Source organism: Amblyraja radiata, chromosome 5 (assembly GCF_010909765.2).
Source record: "Amblyraja radiata isolate CabotCenter1 chromosome 5, sAmbRad1.1.pri, whole genome shotgun sequence".
NCBI classification, from domain to species: domain Eukaryota; kingdom Metazoa; phylum Chordata; class Chondrichthyes; order Rajiformes; family Rajidae; genus Amblyraja; species Amblyraja radiata.
In genome coordinates, this window is record NC_045960.1 from 52,812,204 (window position 1) to 52,838,181 (window position 25,978).

Here is a 25,978-nt window from a genome sequence, read left to right on the forward strand (position 1 = left end):
TCCTTTTTCTATTTTATTTTATATTCAATATTTTGACTCATTCAGGGAGTTCCACTTTAAGATACCTTCCTTTGCCCTTCTATATTATTTTCAAACTATGATATAAAGTGTGCCCCCTAAAATACTGACACTGAAGTATGCTGTTCCTCAATATGTTGATTTCTCAGAACCAGTGGAAAGACTGATCAAGGACGTTCTCATACATAATTCACAAATTCCTTACCCTGATTTCCCTTTGCACTGTCACTTTCCTAATCTACACCCAATAATTGAGGCCCCGCTGATTGCTATTGTGCACTACCTGGATCTTTCTGTAATTATCCTGAAAATTTGCTGTTGCATCACATTTCTATTAATTGTCTATTGTAAACTCTCAGCAGTGTTATAACTCCTCTATTGTTTCTTAGTTCTAAACAAATTGACTTTGCTTTCAGCTCGCTCCATTACACCAACTTTGTCTGTTGTTTTGTAGTTTTCATGATCACTACTGTCACCTCCCGCTGTACTTTTCTTTCCTATTTTGTCTGAATTCCTTTTAGCTCGATGAAAAGTTATTATCCTTTGCTTCCATTAGCCAGGTCATTCTTATTACCATAATATATAGTAACATACCTGTAACTCGCCTAACTTATTTATCACACATGTCTTTGCATCCATGTAGTCCACACTCATCTTAGATTGCTTTGAAATTTCCCACAATAAAATCCTTTCTTTTTGTTCTCTGAACCTGGTATGTGTTTTTCTGCTGAGTTAATTTGAGCCCTCCTCCATGCTAGTACTGCTATTGATTTTTTGTATCCTATGTATTTTTTTCTTTGAATCCAAACATATTCATCCTGCTGTAAACTCCACTAATGAAGTCATCATGCGTGTTTCTTGAATGGATAATTTGATGGGTTAAAACACTGTTGTTACTCCTAGTATCATTATTCACTGCTCCCAGATAATTAATCTGTGACAAAGCTTTTATGGGCTTAAGTGAGCTCATTTTAGATTGTTTATTTCATGGTGTGTAAATCTTCACTACCACCATCGTCGTTGTGTCTATTGTAGCATGAGAAGGATATTTGTGGTGGAAAATAAATAATTTAGTTCTGGTAAGGTATCCAGTGCAGTGAGGGGAAAGCAATCATCTGTAATGTTGAAGGTGAACACTGGTACAGTTTTCTGCCAGCATTGCAATTTCATCTTGTATGTGTTTGAGTTGAGCACGCTGCACCACTCTGAGTGGATCGTGGGCTGAATGGACAATGAATAATCTGTATTTTTTGCAAGTTAAATCTATTAGCAGAAACATTTTAAGTGAATGTCATTGTTTGACTTCAACCAAATTGACGATGCACTTGATTAACCTAGAACAGCGCAGCACAAGAACAGACCCCATTGTCGCACAAATGTGCACACAAATTTTGAAGCAGCTGCTTCACAATATTTTTTATTAAAAATCTCTGCATTCACTAAATATCTCTTTTTGTTATAGGAAGTCAAATCCTTGTTCTCCCTTTGTAAAAGCCAGTTAAAATATGAAGACAACTTCAACGCGAAGGTAATGTTCATATTTTGTAATATTACAAAAATAAGAGGTACAGTAATACTTTTTAGACTTGTTTATTATTATTATTATTATTATTATTATTATTATTATTATTATTATTATTATTATTATTATTATTATTATTATTATTATTATTATTATTATTATTATTATTAGTAAAATCACAGGTTGTTTTATTCCTAAATATTTTTTATCTTGTTCTTTTATTGCCTAATGCCTCCAAAATTAGATTTTTTATTTAAGGCAAAATAAAAATAGCATGGTTGTTGAAAATCTGAAATAGAAGCAAACATTGCTATCATTGCTATGTTAGTTAAACTCCAACTGTTGTAGAAGCGACAGTTAATGTTCCAAGTCTTGTGATCTTCAAAAGAAAATTGTTTATTTATTGAGAGTATTTCTGACGAATAAGACTATGCCTAATAGAATCTTAGAGTAGTCCTGCATGGAAACAGGCTCATCAGTCCACCTTGTCCATGCTTGCTGTCTATCTACACTCATGCCATTTACCCACATTAGATTTACAGCCTTCTGAGCCTTGATGATAAACATAATTGTCTCAGATGCTTCTTAGTTATGAGAGTATCTGCCACCTTTTCAATCTCGAAACACTGTCTGTGTGAAAATAGATCCCCTCAAAGTCAACTACCACTCATCTTGTCTTATACATTCCCACTGTGGGGAAAAAAAAGATTTAAATTATTTACCCTATTCCCTTCATAATTTTATATACTCCTATGGATGTATGAAGTTGTGGTGAGAAGTCAGAAAATATTGTCCTCAACTCACTGTTATAATTTGCACCACTCCTTTTTTACTCGCCTCTTCGATGAAGGTATAGAAGCCTGGATGAGTGGAAAATGCAACAAAAAGTATTGATCTATTTTTGCTTTCTTAATTATTGCTTTAGACTAGACTTCAAGTTCAAGTTACATTTATTGTCACATGCACCAATTGGTACAGTGAGATTGAGTTACCGTACAGCCATACAAATAAAAAGAACACAAGACACGATAGAGTTTAACATAAACATCCCCACACAGGATCCCCACAAACATCAAAATTCCCACTGTGAGGGAAGGCAATAAAGTTCAGTCATCTTCCTCATTGTCCACCCGTAGTTGGAGCCTTTAAGCCCTCTACAGTCACCGCTACGGACGTTGCTACCGATGTTCAGGCCCTCTTGCCGGGATGATCGGAACTCCGACGTCGGAAAGGGAGAACACTCTCAACGGTTTGGAGTTTCCGAATCAGCCGCTTCCTACTGGAGACCGTAGCTCCCGAAGTCCAAAGGCCGAGCTGGACGGAGCTCCAACACTGGCCACCAGTGAGGGGTCCCAGGACTCCGCGATGTTACAGTCAGCGCCGCCCGCGGCTAGAAGCTCCGCAAACCACAGCTCCACGATGTTAAAGCAGCTGGCACAACACTCTGGAGCCTCAATACGGCGATCCCCGGTAAGGCATTGCCCGCTCCGGGATGGTAATTCAGTGCTGTGCCGTTGCTGAAGCTCTCCGGCAGGAAAGGCCATGCCAATCCAGTTGGCAGGCCGCGAGGGGGGGGGGGGGGGGGGCGAAGATGCGACTCGGAGAAAATACGCATCCTCGATTAGGAAGTGACTGGAAACGGTTTCCCCCTTCCCCTCCCCACCTCCCCCACATAAAAGAGACAAAGAAACCTCCAAAAACATACCTTTAAACAGACTAAAAATAACAAAATGGGTGAAAGGACGGACACTGCTGGCGAGGCTGCCACGCGCGGCACCACTGGATGACAATAAAAATGACAATTAAGGATACATTGTGGAAACAGGCCCTTCGGACCACCGAGTCTGTGCCAATCAGGATCACCCGATACACTAGTACTACCCTACACATCAGGGACAATTTACAAAAGCCAATTAACTTACAAACCCGTATGTCTTTGGAGTGAAGGAGGAATTGGAGCACCCAGAGAAAACCCACGCGGTCACATGGCGAACATACAAACTTCGTATAGACGACACCTATAGCAGGGCTGCCAACTCTCACGCTTTGAGCGTGAGAATCACGCATTTCAACTAATTCTCACGCTCTCACGCTGATGACAGAATTCTCACGCTGTCTTCAGTCCTTGCACAGCAAAGATCCTATAGCGGAGCAACAGGATCTTTGCTGCACAGTTTGTCTCTGCGCCACATGACAGCGATCTGCATGGTCTGGGGAAGCACGTCGGTCCCGGGCAGCGGGTGTCAGTGCCTTTGTGTGCCTGCTGCTAGCGCTGTGCTGCAGGCCGCCGCTGCAGCCTCCCTCCCTCCCTCTCTCCTGGTCTTCAACTCACACGGCAGCAACAGCGCCGCCAATCCAAGTTGCACCGTGCCCGCCAGACTCCCCATTGGGCATCCGGGAGAGAGAGGGAGGAGAGAGGGAGGGGAGAAAGAGAGAGCGGGAAAGAAAAAAAGGGATGGAGGCAAAGAGAGATGGGAGGGAATGTAGAAAGGGGATGAAGGGGGGAAGAAGAAAGGGGAGAAAGAGGGAGGGTGAGGAAAGAGAGAGAGGGGGAGGAAAGAGGGAGGGGGAGGAAAGAGGAAGGGGGGGAAGAGAGAGGGAGGGTGAGGAAAGAGGGGGGAGGAGAGACAGGGAGGAAAGAGGAAGGGATGGGGAGGAGGGAGGAAGGGGGAAGTAAAGGTGTGTGTGTCTGTGTCGGTCTCCCTGTGTGTGTCTCCTTGTTTGTATGCGTGTTTCTGTGTGTCTCCCTGTGAGTGTGTGCGCGTGTCTGTCTCCCTGTGTGTGTGCGCGTGTCTGTGCGTGTCTTTGCGTGTGTGTGCATGCCTGTGTGTGTGTGCATGTCAGTGTGTGTGTGTCTCCCTGTGTGTGTGTCTGTCTGTCTTCCTGTGTGTGTGCGTGTCTCTGCGTGTGTGTTACTCCCTGTATGTGTGTGTGGGTGTGTGTGTGTCTCCCTGGGTGGGTGTGTGTGTGTCTGTCTGTCTCCCTGTGTGTGTGTGTGTCTGTCTCCCAGTGTGTGTGTGTGTGTGTGTGTGTGTGTGTGTGTGTGTTTGTGTGTTCCTTTGTGTGTGTGTGTTCCTTTTTGTGTGTTGTGACATCCTGGCCTTAGACAGGGCTGCCAACTCTCCGCTTTGAGCATGAGAGTCACGCATTTCAGCCAATTCTCACGCTCTCACACTGATGACAGAATTCTCACACTGTCTTTAGTCCCTGCACAGTTTGTCACTTTGCTCCACATCAGAGCGATCTGTGCAGTCCGGGGAAATGCGTCGGTTGACGGCTGTGAGTGACGTCGGGTTTCTTCTCTTCTTGATTGGATGTGCAGCCGCTCACAACATGAAGCAGCCGGAGACAGAACTAACCAGGTGAATCAGTTGTAAAACATGGGGGGGGTCCACAATGAGCCCAAACATCTAGGACAGGGTTCGGCAACTTATGGCACACGGGCCGAATCCGGCCCGTGACCCGAAAAACCGCGGGGTTTTTTTCAATTTGTTTTCGCGGGGTCGGGGCAGGCGAGCCGACCTGAGAACTGCAGCCAGTCCCTACGACACGAGCTGATCTGGGAACTGCAGCCAGTTCCGGGGCACGCAGAATGCAACTTGATCATTATGGACAAATTGGGCCAGCCACGTACATGTTGTATAACTCTGACTCTATGCAGATCTGAATGGGCTTAGAATTACCATTTAAGCAAAATTGCCCCACTTTCCCCATTTTGATTCTTGAGATTAATATCCCTTTGTTCTGTTAACAGCGTTAAAGTACTTATGAGGTAGAGCCAGGAAAGGGAACATGTCATTTTTTTTTTAGTTTGCTTTAATTTGTTAGTTGATTGTTAGTTGTCTGCCATAATTTCTGAAATGGTCATAAAGTAACTTAACTGTTATAAAGCAATAATAAGTGATTTTTGTCCAAACAATTGGAACTTGCATAAAATGTTTGCATTATTAGAAGGGCTGCCAACTCACACGCATTGAGCGTGAGCCTCACACATTTCACAAAATTCTCACGCTCTCACACTGATCACAAATTTCTCACGCTCAAAAATATGCAGGTGCTGGTCCATCGTCCGCTCTGTCCACACCCCATGGAGTCTTAACCCCAGCCCGGAGCGGACCAGGTGAGTGGGGTCGTCGGTTCCGTCGGTTATACATTAAATAGTTGAGGCCTGAGGATTGTTGTAGAACAGAGTCCTAGCAGTGCAGGTACATAATGCCATGAAAGTTTCTAGAGTTGGAGAAGGCTGTGAAGAAAACATTTGACATGCTTGCCTTCATTGGTCAGGCCAAGGTCTTTTCATTTAGATACACAATCACAAGCTAGCGTAAGTATTTTTATGGGTTCATCAACATAAATTTGGTGATTTTGTATTGTCAACATTATAGCTGATTTAATATATATATTTTGCTTTTCAGTCTCCATTCTGGATTGTACACATTCCTTCTGAGGAGGTGGCAAAAGCAATCATGAGGCGGACAGTATGTGCAAAGTAGGTGCTCTTGTAGCTGTAATTATTACATGAATGTTTGGTTCAATATTATTAATGTATCAGCTTCAGGCATTTGGGTCCCTTGTTACTATTTATTACTAGAGTTTATGACAGTTGTTGAATAGACCTGGTGTATAGGTCAAAATGTATTGCAATCACTGTACATGAAATCTGTATGCCAGGAGCCTGGATTTTAGTGGCTTAGCAGAGATGATTCTATTGTGAAAGGGTATGACACCAGCATTCACAGAAAAGTCAGTTTGGTGTTTCCAGCGTTTGCTGTTTTGTTTGAGGATTTTGATCGGCATCAGTATTCAGTTGAATGCATTTGGAAAGCTATGCTTGTTGAAATTCTTAAATTATTTATGTCTAACTGATCATTTTGATTGTTATGCTTTTTAGAAGTTAATGGTGAAAATAGCTTTTGTTTGTTTTTCCTTTCTTCCAAACTCTTTAAAGCAAGTTAAACCTACTCCATTCTCTTTATCTATTCAACTCTATACCCAACTTGCTTTCTAAGGATTTTGCGTATCTGAAATGGGGCTTATGCTTTGCAGCTACGTGATTTGATCTCTCACATTTGAACAAGAGTTATATGTTTCTTATTTGATTGAAATTGACATTTATTTATTTGGTATAGAGTCCATCTTGTATTGGAAGATTTCCCCTGATCTACTAACTTATCTTGTAAATTTCCTGCCCACTTAATTTAGGTCAACATGTCTTTTGCATTCAAAATCACTATTTTCTATCTATGATTCTTTTCTTGCATTGAGCTAACCATTCCACCATTGTCTTCATATTAATTGCTCACTCGTTCTAAGAATTATATTAACAATGCTTCTTTCCTAGTAGGACTAGTAACATACCTTCATACCTACACGTCTTCCCACCCTGCCCCCTGTAAAGACTCCATCCCCTACTCCCAATTCCTCCGCCTACGCCGCATCTGTTCCCAGGATGAGACATTCCATACCAGGGCATCGGAAATGTCCTCGTTCTTCAGGGAACGGGGATTCCCCTCCGCCACCATAGCTGAGGCTCACACCAGGGTCTCATCCATACCCCGTAACACTGCTCTCTCTCCCCATCCCCGCGCTCGCAACAAAGGCAGAGTCCCTCTGGTCCTCACCTTTCACCCCACCAGCCGGCAAATACAACACATAATCCTCCGCCATTTCCGCCACCTCCAACGTGACCCCACCACTCGCCACATCTTCCCATCTCCCCCCATGTCTGCCTTCCGCAAAGACCGCTCCCTCCGCAACTCCCTCGTCAATTCTTCCCTTCCCTCCCGTACCACCCCCTCCCCGGGCACTTTCCGTTGCAACCGCAAGAAATGCAACACCTGTCCCTTCATCTCCCCCCTCGACTCCATTCAAGGACCCAAGCAGTCGTTCCAGGTGCGACAAAGGTTCACCTGTATCTCCAACCTCATCTACTGCATCCGCTGCTCTAGATGTCAGCTGATTTACATCGGGGAGACCAAGCGTAGGTTGGGCGATCGTTTCGCCGAACACCTCCGCTCAGTCCGCAATAACCTACCTGAACTCCCGGTGGCTCAGCACTTCAACTGCCCCTCCCATTCCCAATCCGACCTCTCTGTCCTGGGTCTCCTCCATTGCCAGAGTGAGCAACAGCGGAAATTGGAGGAACAGCACCTCATATTCCGTCTGGGGACCTTGCGTCCGTATGGCATTAACATTGAATTCTCCCAATTTTGCTAGCCCTTGCTGTCTCCTCCCCTTCCTTAACCCTCTAGCTGTCTCCTCCCACCCTCCCATCCGCCCGCCCTCGGGCTCCTCCTCCTCCTCCCCTTTTCCTTCTTTCTCCCCCCCCCCCCACCCCCCATCAGTCTGAAGAAGGGTTTCGGCCCGAAACGTCGCCTATTTCCTTCGCTCCATAGATGCTGCTGCACCTGCTGAGTTTCCCCAGCAATTTTGTGTACCTTCTACCTTCATAGATATACTGTTGAAAGGATGCTCTATTTGGACCATCCTTCATATTGCCTCATCAATGTAAAGTCCATTAATCCAACTGGAATGTCCTTGCGTTTTAGTGATCTAACAGAATGTTTCATTTAAACTGTCTTCACATTTTCATGACTGTCCCTTAAATGCTTAAACATTGGCATTTACATGTAAACTGCATCTCCGTGCTAATTGCTGTACTATATTCTTTGTAACCAGTAAAGCTTCTCCTCTGGTTTAAATGCATAACTCAACTCTGACACCAGCATTTCTAACAAGAGTACATTCTGAATTTGAAAATTAAAAAAAAATCCTTCAGATCTTAGAAATCTGAAATAAAAGCAGAAAATGCTGGAAACAGGCAGCAGGTCAGTCAGCATCTGTGAAAATAGAAATACAATTAATGTTGCAGGTCGAAGATTCTTCATCAAAAGTTAATTCTAGTGCTGACGAATGGTTTCTAAATAGAAACATTAACTTAATTTCTGTCTCCACTCTTGCTGTAGGACATACTGAGTGTTTTCTGAAATTTTTGTTTTTATTTTTATTCTATATTTGCTGATTTTCATTCATTGCTTGATCTCCTTCTGCCATTGAAGTTTTAACTGTCATTACTGTATAATTTCTTTATTTCCATTTTTTCTCGTGAATATTTTTGCATTATTCATTTTAGGTAAATCGTCTGGTTGTATTCTAATAGATTTGCTTTAGGTTAATGTTTGGTATTGTAGTGTAGGTAGAGCAAGGGGAATGATAGGAAGTGCAGAATATAGTAGTCATCATTGTAGCATACCAGTTCCAGAGACAACGTCCAATATCTGCAACAAGGCAGAGCTCAATGAAACAGTATCCTAGCTAATGGGAGGTCCATTTAGAAGCCTGATAACAGAGGGTAAGAAGCTGTTCCTGAGTCTGGTGGTGCGCGCTTTCAAGCTTCTCTATTTTATGCCCAATGGGAGTGGAGAGAAGAAGGAATGACCAGGATGGGACATGTTTGAGGCAGTATGAAGTAGATGAAATGAATGGTGGAAGGTATTGTCTGTGTGAAGGATTGCACTACATCCATAACACTCTGTAATTTCTTGCAGTCTTAGGCAGAGCTGTTCCCAAACCAAGCTGTGATGCAACCTGATGGTATGCTCATCGTATTATTCTTCCCGAGACTCAAACCTCTCAGATCAGCAACATTTCCTCGCTGCCTTATTAATATTAATTTAAATCCATGCCAGTTGCTTGTTTCCTTCCAAAAAGGTAGTGATCGCTATTTTGCTCCAGCTGAAATCTGTCACTGTTATCGACCTGTCACTGTTCCAAAGTTCACTTCAATGTGCTAACAATGCGAAACTTTCCATTTTGCATCAGTCCTGGTCAGCATTGTCCTTCCACCATTACTTCTTGGTGTCTTGTCCAATTTAAAACATTGCACAGTTCAAGCAGCATCATGAAACATCTGTTGCAATACCTCACAAATATTTATTTGTTTGTAATGGATTCCGTTGTGAAATGTGAATTCTTGTTTCTCTCCCTGGTTTTCCAAAACAATTTCAAAGAATTCAGGGTTCTTCGTCCTTCCAACATTGAGTCAACATATCATGTTTTATTCCATCAGTGAGAAAGATTGCCATATGTTGCTTCTGTAATCCTTCCCCACCACTGCTTCACTATTCTTCTAGGTTTCATACTTCATGTTTTCTCTTTTAGTCATCTGCTCACTCAAGAAAATGATAAAGTGATCCCAGTGCTTATGTGCAGTTTAACTTGCGTTCTAATTGAAATCAGCATTTTAAAAGATTATTCATGACCCAAATAAGTCAGAGGTGAAAATAAATATATGGAAATGAAAAGTCTGAAATATCCCCACTTATGAATGTAGGAACCAGGAAGTGTGGAAAGAGTCTGATACTTGCTGTGCAAAACAGCTGTTTAGGAATTTTTCAAATTGAAAATTTGAGGTAGGGTTGCTATGTTACAGCGCCAGGGACCCGAGTTTGATTTTGTCCTCGGGTGCTGTCTGTATGGAGTTTAGGGTCTTGACCTGAAACGTCACCCATTCCTTCTCTCCCGACATGCTGTCTGTCCTGTTGAGTATCTCCAGCTTTTTGTATATATCTTTGGTTTAAACCAGCATCTGCAGTTCCTTCTTACACATTCTCCCTGTGACTGTGTGGGTTTCTTCCGGGTGCTCCAACACTAGTTCTATCCTACAGTCCAGGGACAATTCAGTGTCTAGGATAGAACTACTGTAGTGGTTCAATCTTTCTTCCCACATGGTCTTTGTCTACAGTAATTATGCAGGAGGAAGGATAGAATTACTGCCCAACTGAATTGTCCCCAGTTTGTAGGACTGATCTAGTGAATGGGTGATTGCTGTTTGGCATGGACTTGGTGTTTCCATGCTATATCTCCAAACTAAACCAAGCTAAAATGGTTCACAAAACACTATTCAAATGTGTGATTCATCAAAGTATTCAAAACACTTTTATTGGTACAGTAGTAAGGACAGTTGAAGAAACAGAGCAACATCAGTGTACTGTACCTGTATCTCGAAATCTAACCTAAACTATGATTCTCTCAGTCCACCTAGTGGCATTTCCATGAAACAACAAACTTGGTCAACAACAGATTCAGTCGCTATCTGGTTATAAAGTGGCTTTACTGTATTCTGTACAGTTTTGGTCGCCCTATTACAAAAAGGATGTGGAAGCTTTGGAGAGGATGTAGAGGAGGTTTACCGGAATACTGTCTGTATTCAAGGGATTAGCTATAAGGAGAGGTTGGGCAAACTAGATTGATTTTATCATAGATTTAAGGGGGACCTGATAGAAGTTTATAAAATTATGAGAGGTATAAAGAGGTATAGAGAGTCACAACTATTTTCTCAGAGTCGAACTTTCAAAGACTAGTGGGCCTAGCTTTAAGGTCAGAAGGGGGAAGCTTGAAGGAGATGTGCATGGTAAGATTTTTATAGAGTGGTGGGTGCCTGGAACGTGCTACCAGGGGTGGTTGTGGGACCAGATACGATATTGGCATTTAAGAAGTTTCCAGATAGGCACGTGGATATGCAGGGAATGGAGGAATATTGATCACGTGCAGGCAGACGAGCTAAGTTTAACTTGGCATCATATTCAGCATAGATATTGTGAGGCAAAGAGCATGTTCCTGAACTGGTCTGTTCTATATTCTTTGTTGCTTATACAGGTACACAACCTTTTATCCGAAAGCCTTGGGACCAGACACTTCTCGGATTTCGGAATTTTTCGGATTTCGGAATGGAAGATTTTTAGCGTAGATTAGGTAGGTAGCGGGGGGCGGCTTGAAAAGTCTGGAGTGGCTGCCTCCTCCCCGGAGACCGGGGAATCATTGTAAATCATTGCTTAAATGTTAGTCAGTTAGTTTGGAGGGATTTTATGTGGTTGGGGGGGGTGAAGGGGGAAACTTTAATTCTTAGTCCCCTACCTGGTCGGAGAGGCGGGGAGCGGGCAATGCCTTACCAGGTCGCCGTGCAGTAAGCTCCGGTGCGCTGTGGCCGCCGACTCCCAACATCGCGGAGCTGGGGCAGCGGGCGTCCGGCCGCGGGCGGCGCCGGTTAGAGCTCCGACCCCGGCGAACTCTACCCCTGGCTGCGCGGCGCTCCAAATCCAGCGCGGCCCGCGGCCGGACGCCCGCAGCCCCAGCTCCGCGATGTTGGGAGTCGGCGGCCACAGTGCTGGGATACCAGCGGGGAGCGGGCAATGCCTTACCGGGTCGCTGTGCGGTAAGCTCTGGAGCGCTGTGGCCGCCGACTCCCAACATCGCGGAGCTGGGGCTGCGGGCGTCCGGCCGCGGGCCGCGCTGGATTTGGAGCGCCGCGCAGCCACGGGTAGAGTTGTCGGGGTCGGAGCTACAACCGGGAGCCGCCCGCGGCCGGACGCCCGCAGCCCCAGCTCCGCGATGTTGGGAGTCGGCAGCCACAGCGCTCCGGAGCTTACTGCACGGCGACCCGGTAAGGCATTGCCCGCTCCCCGCCTCTCCGACCAGGTAGGGAACTAAGAATTAAAGTTTCCCCCTTCACCGCCCCCCCTTCACATAAAAGCCCTCCAAACTAACTGACTAACATTTAAGCAATGATTTACAGATGTTTAAGTGTCTCCCCGGTCTCCGGGGAGGAGGCAGCCGCTACAGTAGTACAGACCTGGGTTGACCGTGGGTCATTTCTGGTCAAGATTGGCGCCAAACGCGAGCTTTGGTATGCAGACGACATCCTGGAAAAAATGTCTGGTTTTCGGAGCTTTTCGGTTTCTGGAACTCCGGATAAAAGGTTGTGCACCTGTACTGAAATAAATTTAGAAAATACTGGAAACACTTAGATTTAACAAAGGCTCTTTGACCTGAAACTATAATTGTTTCTCTTTATATAGATGTCATTGGGCTGCTGAATATTTTCAGCATTTTCAGTTGCCATTTAATATTCACAGGATCTGCAGTTTTTCTTTAATTTTATGACAATTTACAAACAACTAATTGTTGGTATTTTTGCACCTTGATCTCCGTTTAGCTCGAAAATCTCAAGTTCAAGTTCAAGTTACACTTATTGTCACATGCACCAATTGGTACAGTGAGATTTGAGTTACCATACAGGCATAAAATAAAAATCTGCATCTAAAGTGGCTGTTTTGGACATAGCTTTCATTCTTTACTTTGCAGATCAATATTTGAATTATGGGGTCAGGGAAGAACACATGAAGATCTGCATAACTCACTGAGAGATTATCCCACAGACGAAATGGTACGTATGCACAGGAATCAACCACACAGTCTTGTGCATGCAGCTAAAACTAGAGTCATTAACCATATTTATTTTTTTGCTTTAGATCCCATACCTACAGCATGGTTCAACATATCAGATAAAAGTGTATGCTTTCAATAAAACATTGTCACACAATGAGAGGATTCAAAGGATAGACGTATGTATCAACCCTTTTTTGTTTTACTGTTTCTTTAGTTTTTGAGTTTTATGCTGTGACTTGGTTTGTTCAGACTTCTGAGAATATTGTGTTTGAACAGAGGTTTTCTCAATATCTTAGATAGGAACTAACACTAAGTGTGGCACTGCATCATACGTAGGAGAAATTACCTATTCCAGTTTTCAATAGATTAGATGGTTGGAGGGGGGGGGGGGTGTTGTAGTTCCTCAGAATAACTACGCTTGGAGAGAGAAGTTAAGTCTGTAACTATTCCCAGTGATTTCAGGGGGAATTGTAAACATAAGCTCAAGTGTGAACGTGATCCCCTTCACTTTAGATCTACATCTGACACACTAATTTATGGTTACACACATGGATAACAAAAATAGGTTTCAGGTAGCATCTGAGGCCCCAGGAGGATACATATTCAGAAAATAATTACACGACATTTATGAAAATAAAATAAATTGTCGCCGATATAAAAGATACTTGACAACATTGTTGAGGATTATAGATGTTTTATTGGTCTTAGAAATTATGCCTTTTTATAAATTTAGCTTCCGTTCTAGCCATTAATGTTAATAACAATTTCTTAAAGCATTCTTTACAACTTTTCTTCAACTAATGTATTGTACATCCTATTTTAGTAAATCGATAGTTCACTTTTGTTCAGCTAACGATGAATCAGAGCTCACTTTGCTCAAGCTTGTGTATGATGTAGTTAGCCATTTTCATGACTTCTATGCAATATTTATGAGCTGCCTCATGGTGGTTGCTGTGTTCTCAACCAAGAGAATACATCAATACCCTGTTGATATTAATTCCCACCATGTGATGCCAACCACTGAGCACCATCATTTCAGCTAAATGGATTTGTGCTGCCATTCAGTTTTTGTTATTGCTGGTTAAATATCCTGTAAGTCGCCAACATATCCCTACCTAAATCTCCTGGAAGTTTAATTATCACAAAGACTGCACTGATTCAAGGGGATGGGTGGTCACGGTGGCGCAGCGGTAGAGTTGCTGCCACAGCGAATGCAGCGCCGGAGACCCAGGTTCGATCCTGACTACAGGTGCTGTCTGTACGGAGTTTGTACGTTCTCCTCGTGTTCTGCATGGGTTTTCTTCGAGATCTTCGGTTTCCTCCCACACTCCAAGACGTACAGGTTTGTAGGTTAATTGGCTTGGTAAATGTAAAAATTGTCCCTAGTGGGATAGTGTTAATGTGTGGGGATCGCTGTTTGGCGCGGACCCGGTGGGCCGAAGGGCCTGTTTCCGCGCTGTATCTCTAAAATAAACTAAACTATACTACTTCCTCAGACAACATGGAATAGGCATAATACATCCATCACAGGACTTCCCAATCTTGAGAAGATGACAAATAAGAGTTCCGTGGAAGTGGAGTGGGAATGTAGAAGATGCACAGGCATTAAGAAAACTGAAAGGGAAGTCACCTTCTTGTTCTGGGTAAATGACACTGAGACATGTGGTTAGAAAATAAATATTACCTGAGAAAGAGATAAATTATCCTTTGATTCATGGGTAAAATTGAGACATCTTAGTGGGTGTCATGTGAGGCAAATCATTTGGTATTTGAAACTCCCAATCCCATTATGGCAACATACAGGAAATTACCTCGAAATCTGTATACTCATAGTTGGCTATTGATAATTCATCAAAGAAAGACAATTGTGCAAACAGCTAATTTGTTAATGAAACCCAATTAGGTAACTATTGTTCTGAGGTAATGAAACTGCCATTTCGTAAGTTCATAAGTACTAGGAGCAGAAATTAGGCCATTTGGCTCATCAAGTCTACTCCGCTATTCAATCATGGCTGATCTATCTTTCCCTCTCAACTCCATTCTCCTGCCTTCTCCCCATAGCCCCTGATATACTAACTAATCAAGAATTTGTCAATCTCTGCCTTACTAATCAAGAATCTGTCAATCTCCTTTCTCCTTTCTACGAACTACTTATATATGACTTCACTGTCACCATCTATGCTGACTCTTAAATCACAGAGCAAGTGGGGAATGGTATTGCTAATAACTTCCACATCTTATGAATAAAGTGGGAGTGAGCCTTGCAGCTGCGGCTCGCCTGCAGTCCGTTTGTCTTTTCTGTTTTTTGTTTTCTTTTGTCCTGTTTTTACAGTTTATTTCGGTTTATTTAGCTGTGTATGTGTGGGGGGGTGGGTGTAATATGTTTTGTGACTCTTCCTTTGGGGGGATGCGACATTTCCTGTCGTATCCCCGTCTCCGTGTCCGTCTGCGCTGAGGCCTATCGCGGAGCTCCAACTGCGAACGACCTCGAGGCTGTGGAGGCTGTGGAGCAGAGCCAGGACTTATCAATGCGAGCCTGGCCGACTTCGGGGCTGTGGTTGCGGTGCGACACAACTTCCGACCCGACTTTGGAGCCTCGGAGGCTCGGCCGCGGGCCAGTGGGCCAGTGGACGACATCATCGGGAACTCGAGTTCTGTTTTCCGGAGCTCCCGCAACTACAGCTGCGTCCGCTGGACTGGAGGTCGGCAGCTTCGGCAGCTTCGACCGCCCCGGGCCGCGGAGTTTGAACCGGCCCGTTTGCGGAGCTCGGATTCAGCCGCGGGACTTACCTACCATCACCCGGCGGGGTCACAACATCGGAGGCTTGGATTGCCTCAGCGCAGAGGGAGAGCAAGGAGGGAAGAGACAATGACTTTGGGACTTTAAACTGTGTTGAGTGTTTGTTATTTATTCTATGTTATGACTGCAGGCTAAACCATATTGTTTGTTTTTGTCTTTTGTTTTTACCTTGTTTGGGATGTGTTTACCTTGTTTGGGACTAAAGATGGAAATTAGCTACTGGCTACAATCTTGTGTATTACATGTAAATGTTTATTAATATGCACTGTCCCTAATAAAATCAATTTCAATTTCAATTTCAATTAAAAAATTGTGGAGGAAGGGAGAGCTAATCTTATCAGTATCAATAGATTGTTAGGAAGATATCACATTTATAATTTGCTCCCACAAACTCAATTTTAAAATAGGCAATTTAATTTCCCTTAATTTTGCTGCAAACTCAGCAGAAAAATATGCTATGTTTTATTTTATCTGAGTTATAAATATGTATTTAAAATGTTTTTACAAATCTGAAAGATATTATGTATTCTACGTATGGATGAATATAAGAGCTATGGAAAGTAAGATAAATGTAACAGTTCTAAGCTCATTTAGTTCACATTCATTGAAAGTGTATATTGATCTAATTAATGTCTTCACTCTTAACAAAATATTAGTTCTGATTAGTAAATTTTGTTCTGTACTGCCTATGATATTGTTTTAACTTTATTTCATGTCATACAGGATTTAGGATTCTTGCCATTTCAAGGAACAGTAAAACTAAAGAATCCAGAACATGAGTTCTGGTTACTTGAAGACTACGGTACAGATCCAAATAACGCTCCAGAGAAACCCTTTTGTATTTATTTTGGAAGATGGGTGAGATTTAGGGAAATAGAATATTAATTTATATTAAAAATTTTAAACTATATTCCTGTGGAAATAAACTAACTGTCAGAAACCAGAAAATGTCAAATATTTAATCGATCGGCGGTAAATTAGTCGGTCAAGCAAACTGGCAGAAGGATTCTTTCATTGGCCTCCATGCCTAAACGGAATGGGAGCTATCCAGGATTCTCACGGTAACTTATGGTGGAAGTTATGCATGTGAATATTGAATCTTCAGTATATGCCATCCTAGGTACATGTGAGGTTGGTTGTGTTTCATTTGATAGGAGCCCCCCACTCTGAGTCCGTAGGTTGTAGGTTCAAGTTACTCTCCAGAGATTTGAGCACAGAAATCTATGTTAACACTCCAAATACTCTTCAAAGAGCGAGTTGCACAGGTTGAAGTGCACTTTTGGAAGAGATTAAACTGATACCTTCTCAGGTGAATGTAAAATTTACTGCATGACACTAGTAAAGAGCCTGGGTGTTGTTATCTGCAGTATCTTGGTGACAATTCCTAAAACACCATAACATTGATTATTTGCCAATTATTTAGGTTTTAGAGTCTAACCAGTTGCCCTTGATGTTCACCAATATGATTAATGTTACCTTGTGCACTGTCATTAAAATTACCATTGACATGGCAACTGGATCAACCACATGAATAGAGTGGTTAAAAAGGCAGACCAGAGGTTGGCTATCCTAGAGCAAATAACTCATCTCCTGACACTCCAAAGACTTTCCACCATCCAATCTCCACGCCTAAATGAGTACAACACCAACAACATTTAAGTACTCAATACCATGCAGACAGAATAATTGGAATCAACCCTAACCATTTATTTTCGCCATGATAGAGCACCATATCTGCATTACTTCCAACGTACAAAACGATACTCATTGGACTATCTGCCAGCATCTCGCAAGGCTGCAGTGTCTTCCCCAACAAGGACAAGGTCCACAGGTGAATTGGAACACCATGACCTGCAGATATACACAGAAAGCTGGAGTAACTCAGCGGGTCAGGCAGCACTTCTGGAGAAAAGGAATAGGTGATGATTCGGATTGGGACCCTTCTTCAGATCTTGACCCGAAACTTCACCTATTCCATATCTCCAGAGATGCTGCCTGACCCGCTGAGTTGCTCCAGCTTTTTGTGTCTATTTTTGGTGTAAACCGTCATCTGTAGTTCCTTCCTACACATCGTGGCCTACAGGTTCCCCATCAAGTCATAAACCATCCTCATTGAATTTGATCAGGAAGAGAAAAAATAGTGTATCCTTAAAAGAAGGTCGGAGAATTAATAAATGAATGTTCATTCTGTTTCCTATTTAGATTGCTGATGGTCAAAGGGAGCTAATCAACTTGTATAGTGTGAAGAAGCGTCACTTCATTGGTAATACCAGCATGGATGCCGGTCTTTCCTTTCTAATAGCAAATCATGCCAAAGCAGGAGCCAACGACTTGGTATTTGATCCATTTGTGGGAACAGGTAAGGAGGAAACCACCACTGAGACCAGCTCCTGACATTAGCCAATGTAGCACAGCACAGATTATCTCCCAAAGCTGTCTCTGTTATGGAATACATTTAACATTCACAATCATTCAAAATCACACAGCAATCCCAAATACATGTGAGCTTGTGAACCCCCTGTAAATTGCTCCTAGTGTGTAGGGAGTGAATGTGAAAGTGGGATAACACAGAATTAGTGTGAATGGGTGATCGAAGGTCGGCATAGAGTTGGTGGGCCGAAGAATCTGTTTCCATGCTGTAGCTTCCAACCAATCAAACCTAAAAAAATCTGAAAATGGTTGACTTTGACAGAAAGACACACACACACACACACACACACACGCACACGCACGCACACGCACACACACACACACACACACACACACACTGTATGTCCTATCCTTATTTCATATTTATTAAAGTGGGTCCTCACATTTATCTCGATTAAACATGACTAGCCATTTCTCAGTCCAATTTACCAACACAGCATTATCATTCTGCAGCCTAAGACAACCCTTCACACTCAACACTATCAACAACTCCAGAAATCTCCCTGCTATGTGTGAATATGCTAATCATGCCGCCTGTATCTATATCATTGGATTTATTTATGTATATGACAAAAAGCAGGGGTCCCAGAACCAGTCCCTACATAACACCACTTGCTGCAGGCTTCCAGTCTACCATAATCCTCTATCTCCTATTGCCAAGACAATTGACCAAAACCCTGGATCACAATGGGCAAAGCTTTTGAACCAGTCCCTCATTTAGAACTTGTTAAAATTTATACTGAAATCATTGAAAGTGCACATCTAAGTAAGTAAGTAAGTAAGTTTATTGGCCAAGTATTCACATACAAGGAATTTGCCTTGGTGCTCCGCCCATAAGTAACAACATGACATATAGTGACAGTTACGAATGACTCAGAAAACACTAAACATTAATAATAATAATAATAAAACATTGATGATAATGATCTACTGCACTACCCCTGTTAAAACACAATGTTACCTCTACTTGAAGATAGAAAAATTAACGTGATACATTACATGTAGAATCATAGTCATACACGACAGAAGTAGGCCCTTCGGCCCAACTCCTCCACGCCGACCAGGGTGCCGCTTCTAAGGTAGTCCCATTTGCCCCCATTAGGCCCCATATCCCTCTATAAATTTCCTAACCATGCTTTAGGTTATCCATGTACATGGATAAAATTGAACTGGGTAGTTTTGGTACAACTAGAGAAAGTGAGTTATATAAATTGTTGAATTTGATATTGAGTCCCAAAGGCTGTCCAGATGGCAGACGTGGTGATGTCTCAAAGTTACATTCGGCCTTATTGGAATAATGCGAAAAGCCACAGATAAACTGGTCAGAGTGGGATCAGGGTGGAGGATTAAACTGGCCAGCAACTGGGCAGACATACTTGCCCCTGCAGACAGAGTAAAGGTAATCTGTGAACCAATCACCCAATCTGGTAGACGTTCAAGGGCATTGCTGCTTCACCTGGAAACGACAGTGGGTCCGAGGATGGTGAGGAGTAATGAGGTAAAAGAGCAGGCATTGCATCTCCTCTGGTTGCGTGAGGGAGTGCCATAAGGGTTTAGTTAACTAGGTATTAGATTAGAGGAACTGTAAGTGAATAGATGCCTCACCTGAAAGGACTGTCTAAGTCTCTGTTTGTGTTGCTTGTTGATGTGAAAGGGATAAAATGTGTCATTTCTTGTGGTTATACTGGCATTTCCCCACAGCTCTGATCTGCACTACACAGCTTTTACATGATCCTCTGTGTATTCTCCCTCCCTCCTTTTAATCTATTCACATCTGATCACCATGGCAATTGTGGCCCCATACCTTTTGCCCGACCCACCTTCCATCGCTCTCTCTGCAACTTAAATCAAACTTCTACTACTTTCCCAATTCTGATAAAGGATCTTCATTTGAACATCAACTCTATTTCTACTTCAAACAAATACGCCTAATCTGCTGAATGTTAACAGTAGTTTCTGATTTTAAGGAAATGTCATGTTTTTGATAGCAGGAAATTGATGCCACAGTTAGTGGCTTCATAGGCCTAGCAATCTGGGATCAAAACTAACCTCCAATGCTGTCTGCGTAGAGCTTGCGTGTTATTCCTCGGAACATAGAACAGTACAGCTCAGGGACAGACCATCTGGCCCACAATGTCCATGCCGAAGGTGATGCTAAGTTAAATTCAATTCCTCAACCTGCATGTGATGTACATCCCTCCAACCTCAGCATTGTGGAATTCTTTGCCACAGTGGGCTGTGGAGGCCAGATCAATTGATATTTTTAAGGCAGAGATAGATTCTTGATTAGTCGGGGGTTATGGGGAGAAGGCAGGAGAAAGGGGTTAAGAGGGGAAGATAGGTCAGCCATGATTGAATGGCGGAGTAGACTTGATGGGCCGAATGACCTAATTCTGCTCCTATCACTCATGACCTTGTGACAGTCTTTCTGAATTCCTTCACAATACAATACAATACAATACAATACCATTTATTGTCATTTGAGCCTCAGTGAGGCTCAAACGAAATTCCGTTTCCACAGCCATACAAACAAAGACAATTTCTACAGACATACACACAATTTAATTCACACAAACATCCATCACAGTGAACCCACTGTGATGGAAGGCAAAGTCTTTTCTCTCCCCTGTTCTCCATTTCTCTCCCGATGTCCAAGCCCCAGGCGGGCGATGATAAGTCCCACTGCCATTTTAGGCCGTGCCGGGCGATTTACGGCCCCGCTCCCGGTCTAAATGTCACACAGTTGGAGCCCCCGGCGGGCGCTGGAATGTCCCACGGCCATGAAGCCGTGCCGGGCGATGTACGGCCCCGCTCTGGGTCATTCCAAACCCGCGACACGGGCTGGAGAAGTCGCGTTGCGGGAGCTCCGGGAAGCGGTCTCTCCCCCCGGACCCGCGAGCTCCCGATGTCCCAGTCCACCGGACCTGCGGCTGCGTTGCTGGAGCCTCCGAGCCCCAGGAGTCGAGTCGCAGCAGCGAGTCACCACCGCTCCCCACGCTCCGAGGCCGGCCAGCCCCACGATGGTGAGTAGTCCGCAGCTCCGCAGTCTCCCGAGCCCCCGGGTCGTTCAGGTTGGAGGCCGCTCCACGGTGCTAGGCCCCAACGACAACGGAGACCCGACAGGGAAAAGGTCGGGTCTCCCGGACAGGGAAGAGATTTTAAACAGTTTCCCCCTCCCCCCCCCCCTCCCCCACGCCCCCCACATATACACATTTAAAACCAGTATTAAAAAAACACCAGCACTACATTTAACTAGACAAAAAATAAAAAAAGACAGACAGGCTGTAGGGGCCGCTGCAACGGGTGAGTCGCGCCGCCGTAGTGGAAGGTGGACAGACTGGCTGAGTATAATGTTCTTTTTTGGCCAGTCTAATATTCTATTGCAGCAACTCATGTTACATAGTCACACTTTGTTTCCTCTAGGCAGTCTTCTTGTTGCTTGTGCACATTTTGGAGCATTTGTCTGCGGGGCAGATATTGACTACAACATTATTCATGGACGTGGTAAGAAATTTCAATTTTTAAGCATTGGTTATACTTGCACATGTAATCTATATTTACTCTTATCTTTCTTATAAAAACAAGATAAATCTGCCTGGCAAATTTGTGATTTATTGAAAAAAAACTTGATTATCTTTTCTCCCGTTGACAAGTCGAGTGAGTTAATTTTTAAATTGGATAATTATGGTCTAAGCAAAGAATCACAAAAGCTAATTAATGTGTGCCTTCAACATTTAAATGAAAGCCCAGGGCAGTCCATAAAGTATAATGGATAGGGACTTAGATGGAGATAAATTAACAGGCAGTTTGATGAGGTTTGGAGAAGGCTTGGTTCAATTGTACTTTCCTTGCCTCTAAGCTACAAACTTGTATGTTCTTCAGTGCAGCACTTATGTCGAGCAGTACTCCTGAAGGTGCTGTCGTGTTGGGATCCCATTTACATGGCCCTTGGTGGTAACAATCCACAGCACAATCCACAAGAGAAAAGATTTCTGATGTCTTCCTTCACACAGGTTGAAGCAGTATTGGTTAAGCCAACCTGTTCCAAAAGGGCACTAGCCTTAGTAATTTACAGAGCAGTTTCAAAGGGCATTTAAAAGTCTATCGCATTTCTGTGGGTTCGATTCACAGTTGGCCAGATCAGATACAAGTAGCATTTTTCCTTCTCAAAAGAATATTAGTAATTCAGATATTTTTCTTTGCAAAAAATCTATGATTTTGTCATTACGTTGGATAGTAGATATGTGTTCCAATTATATTTATATATATATGGTCCAGATGTTGTGGATTTTTAATCAATCCAGACCTCCGATTAAAGGTCCAGTGACGTTACAGAAACCACCCTCCAAATATCAATTGCATGCTCACACCATGAACAGATTATCTGGTCATTCATATAATGAATGATGAGAAAAGATGAGGTACGAAGGTAAGCTAGCCAAGAATATAAAGGAGGATAGTAAAAGCTTCTTTAGGTATGTGAAGAGGAAAAGGCAGGTTCCTTGAAGACTAAAAAAGGTGAATTTATTATGGGAACAAGGAAATGGCAGAAGAGTTGAACAGGTACTTTGGATCCGTCTTCACTAAGGAGGACACAAACAATCTTCCTGATGAAGTAGCCAGAGGATCTGGGGTGACGGAGGAACTGAAGGAAATCCACATTAGGCAGGAAATGATGTTGGGTAGACTGATGGGACTGAAGGCTGATAAATCCCCAGGGCCTGATGGTCTGCATCCCAGGATACTTAAGGAAGTGGCTCTAGAAATCGTGGATGCATTGGTGATTATTTTCCAATGTTCTATAGATTCAGGATCAGTTCCTGTGGATTGGAGGGTAGCTCATGTTATCCCACATTTTAAGAAAGGTGGGAGAGAGAAAACAGGGAATTAAAGACCAGTTAGCCTGACATCGGTGGTGGGGAAGATGCTGGAGTCAATTATAAAAGATGTAGTAGTGGCACATTTGGATAGCAGTAACAGGATCGGTCCGAGTCAGCATGGATTTATGAAGGGGAAATCATGCTTGACTAATCTTCTGGAATTTTTTGAGGATATAACAAGGAAAATGGACAAGGGAGAGCCAGTGGATGTAGTGTACTTGGACTTTCAGAAAGCATTTGATAAGGTCCCACATAGGAGATTAGTGGGCAAAATTAGGGCACATGGTATTGTGGGTAGAGTGCTGACATGGATAGAAAACTGGTTGACAGACAGGAAACAAAGAGTAGGGATTAACGGGTTCCTTTCAGAATGCAGGCAGTGACTAGTGAGGTACCGCAAGGCTCGGTGCTGGGACCACAACTATTTACAATATACATCATTGATTTAGATGAAGGGATTCAAAGTAACATTAGTAAATTTGCAGATGACACAAAGCTGGATGGCAGTGTGAACTGTGAGGAGGATGCTATGAGTATGCTGGGTGACTTGGACAGGTTGGGTGAGTTGGCAGATGCAGTTTAATGTGGATAAATGAAAGGTTATCCACTTTGGTAGCAAAAACAGGAAGGCAGATTATTATCTAAATTGTGTCAAGTTGGGAAAAGGGGAAGTACAACGGGATCTGGGGATCCTTGGTCATCAGTCAATGGAAGTAAGCATGTAGGTACAGCAGGCAGTGAAGAAAGCGAATGGCATGTTGGTATAGGAGCAAAGAGGTCCTTTTGCAGTTGTATAGGCCCTAGTGAGACCACACCTGGAGTATTGTGTGCAGTTTTGGTTCCCAAATTTGAGGAAGGACATTCTTGCTATTGAGTGAGTGCAGTGTAGGTTTACAAGGTTAATTCCCGGGATGGCGGGACTGTCATATGCTGAGAGAATGGAGCGGCTGGGCTGTATACTCTTGAGTTTAGAAGGATGAGAGGGGATCATATTGAAACATATAAGATTATTAAGGATTTGGACACGCCAGAGGCAGGAAACATGTTCCCGATGTTGGAGGAGTCCAGACCAGGGTCCACAGTTTAAGAATAAGGGGTAAGCCATTTAGAACAGAGATGAGGAAACACTTTTTCACACAAAGAGTTGTGAGTCTGTGGAATTCTCTGCCTCAGAGGGCGGTGGAGGCCGGTTCTCTGGATACTTTCAAGAGAGAGCTAGATATCTTAAAGATAGTGGAGTCAGGGACTGTGGGGAGAAGGCAGGAATGGGGTAGTGATTGTGGATGATCAGCCATGATCACATTGAATGGCAGTGCTGGCTCGAAGGGCCGAATGGCCTACTCCTGCACCTATTGTCTATTGTCTATTCTCACTGTTGTGTTTTTGTGGTCTGCGACTGCATTGGCAGTCAAGGCTCTACATTTCTCAGTGCTTTGATTACAAGGTGTTCTGTCTATATCTTGGGTCTCTTTTGTTATCTCATCTTACAGACTGTAGTTGTTAACTCCTGAAAACTTTGGTATTTGATAAATCCATGGGGACCAGTTTAATAGTTTATACTGCACTTTACAATGTCACAAGCCCACACAATTCCACCTTCTTTCTCATTAAGTTCCCCCAGCTTTATTTTTTTCTGTACTTTCCTGAAAATGTTATTACTTCATTCCTGGGATGACAAGATTTTGCTGCACAGTGGCACAGCGGCAGAGTTGCTAACATACTGCGGCAGAGGCCTGGGTTCGATCCTGATTGATAGTGCTGTCTGTATGGAGTGTGTTTCCTCTGGGTGCTCCGGTTTCCTCCCACGCCCCAATGATGTACAGGTTTGTAGGTTAATTGGCGTCCGTAAATTGTAAAATTCTCCCTAGTATGCAGGATAGTGTTAGTGTGTACGGGTTGATTGCTGGTTGGCATGGACTCAGTGAGCCGAAGAGCCTGTCTCCATGCTGTATCTCAAAAGTAAACTAAAGTAAAGATTGGCCTATCAAGGGAGGCTAAACAGTTTGGGTCTGTGAAGTTTAAAAGAATGTTAGGTTATTCAAACATATAAGATCCTAAGGCTGTTTGAAAGAGTAAATGTTGATATGTTGTCACTAGAGGCAAAGTCAAACAAGGGGGCACAGCTACAAAAGAAGGGGCTGGTTATTAAAACTCAATTTCTTCTCTCAGCAGATATTACATCTCTGGAATTATCTGCCACTGGGGGTGATGAAGGCCAGACTATTAGATGCATTTAGGTTGGAGATAAAAACTATTTCAAAGATTGAGGAATTGTAGGTTATGGGAACTGGCACAGCAGAGGAGTTGAGGCCATCATGGATTAGCCATGATCATACTGAATGGCAGGACAGGTTTGAGGGGCTTAATGGCCTACTCCTGCTCCTAATTTCTTGTGTTCTTGTGTATTCAGCCTTTTATATCGAGTAGGATAATTGTTCACTTGAATTTAGAAGGATGAGAGGGCATCTTATAGAAACATATAAAATTCTTAAGGGATTGGACAGGCTAGATGCAAGAAAAATGTTCCCGATGTTGGGGGAGTCCAGAACTAGGGGTCACAGTTTAAGAATAAGGGGTAGGCCATTGAGGGCTGAGATGAGGAAACACTTTTTCACCCAGAATTGTGAATCTGTGGAATTCTCTGCCACAGAAGGCAGTGGAGGCCAATTCACTGGATGTTTTCAAGAGAGAGTTAGATTTAGCTCTTGGGGCTAAAGGAATCAAGGGAAATGGGGAAAAAAGCTGGAATGGGGTACTGATTTTAGATGATCAGCCATGATCATATTGAATGGCGGTGCTGGTTCGACAGGCCTGCACCTGTTTTCTATGTTTCTATGTTTCAACTTGGAGACAACGATGTGTTTTAAATATCAGAGATTTTCCAGCAATTGCAGAGGATGGATGTCGAATTGCCTTTGAGGATGGTAGTGATAATGTAGAATGGTGCCTGAGAAAAGAAAAAGCTGTTAATGTACATTTCTGCTGGAAAGAAATAAGGGGAGAGGCATGGCTAAAAGTTGTGGTAATTAGATCAAAGGAGCAAGAGTTGAAAGACACAAAATTATTTGAAAACCTTTAATTTATCACTGTTTGATGCTAAAC

The 25,978-nt window shown here is 43.2% G+C and overlaps 1 protein-coding gene across 3 annotated transcripts in view; it reads left to right on the forward strand.

The window, feature by feature from the left end:
- trmt11 (tRNA methyltransferase 11 homolog) overlaps positions 1-25,978 on the forward strand; it is a 149,932-nt gene that overhangs the window by 6,184 nt on the left and 117,770 nt on the right. For all 3 annotated transcript variants that reach the window (XR_004412034.1, XM_033021217.1, XM_033021216.1), the window contains exons 2-8: positions 1,481-1,546; positions 5,956-6,029; positions 12,683-12,764; positions 12,850-12,942; positions 16,290-16,424; positions 17,769-17,925; positions 21,420-21,500. Coding sequence is in view for 2 of the 3 variants with exons in the window: in XM_033021217.1 (XP_032877108.1) it covers positions 1,481-1,546; positions 5,956-6,029; positions 12,683-12,764; positions 12,850-12,942; positions 16,290-16,424; positions 17,769-17,925; positions 21,420-21,500 (688 nt within the window). In the remaining variant the exon portion in view is untranslated. The remainder of the gene's footprint in view (positions 1-1,480; positions 1,547-5,955; positions 6,030-12,682; positions 12,765-12,849; positions 12,943-16,289; positions 16,425-17,768; positions 17,926-21,419; positions 21,501-25,978) is intronic.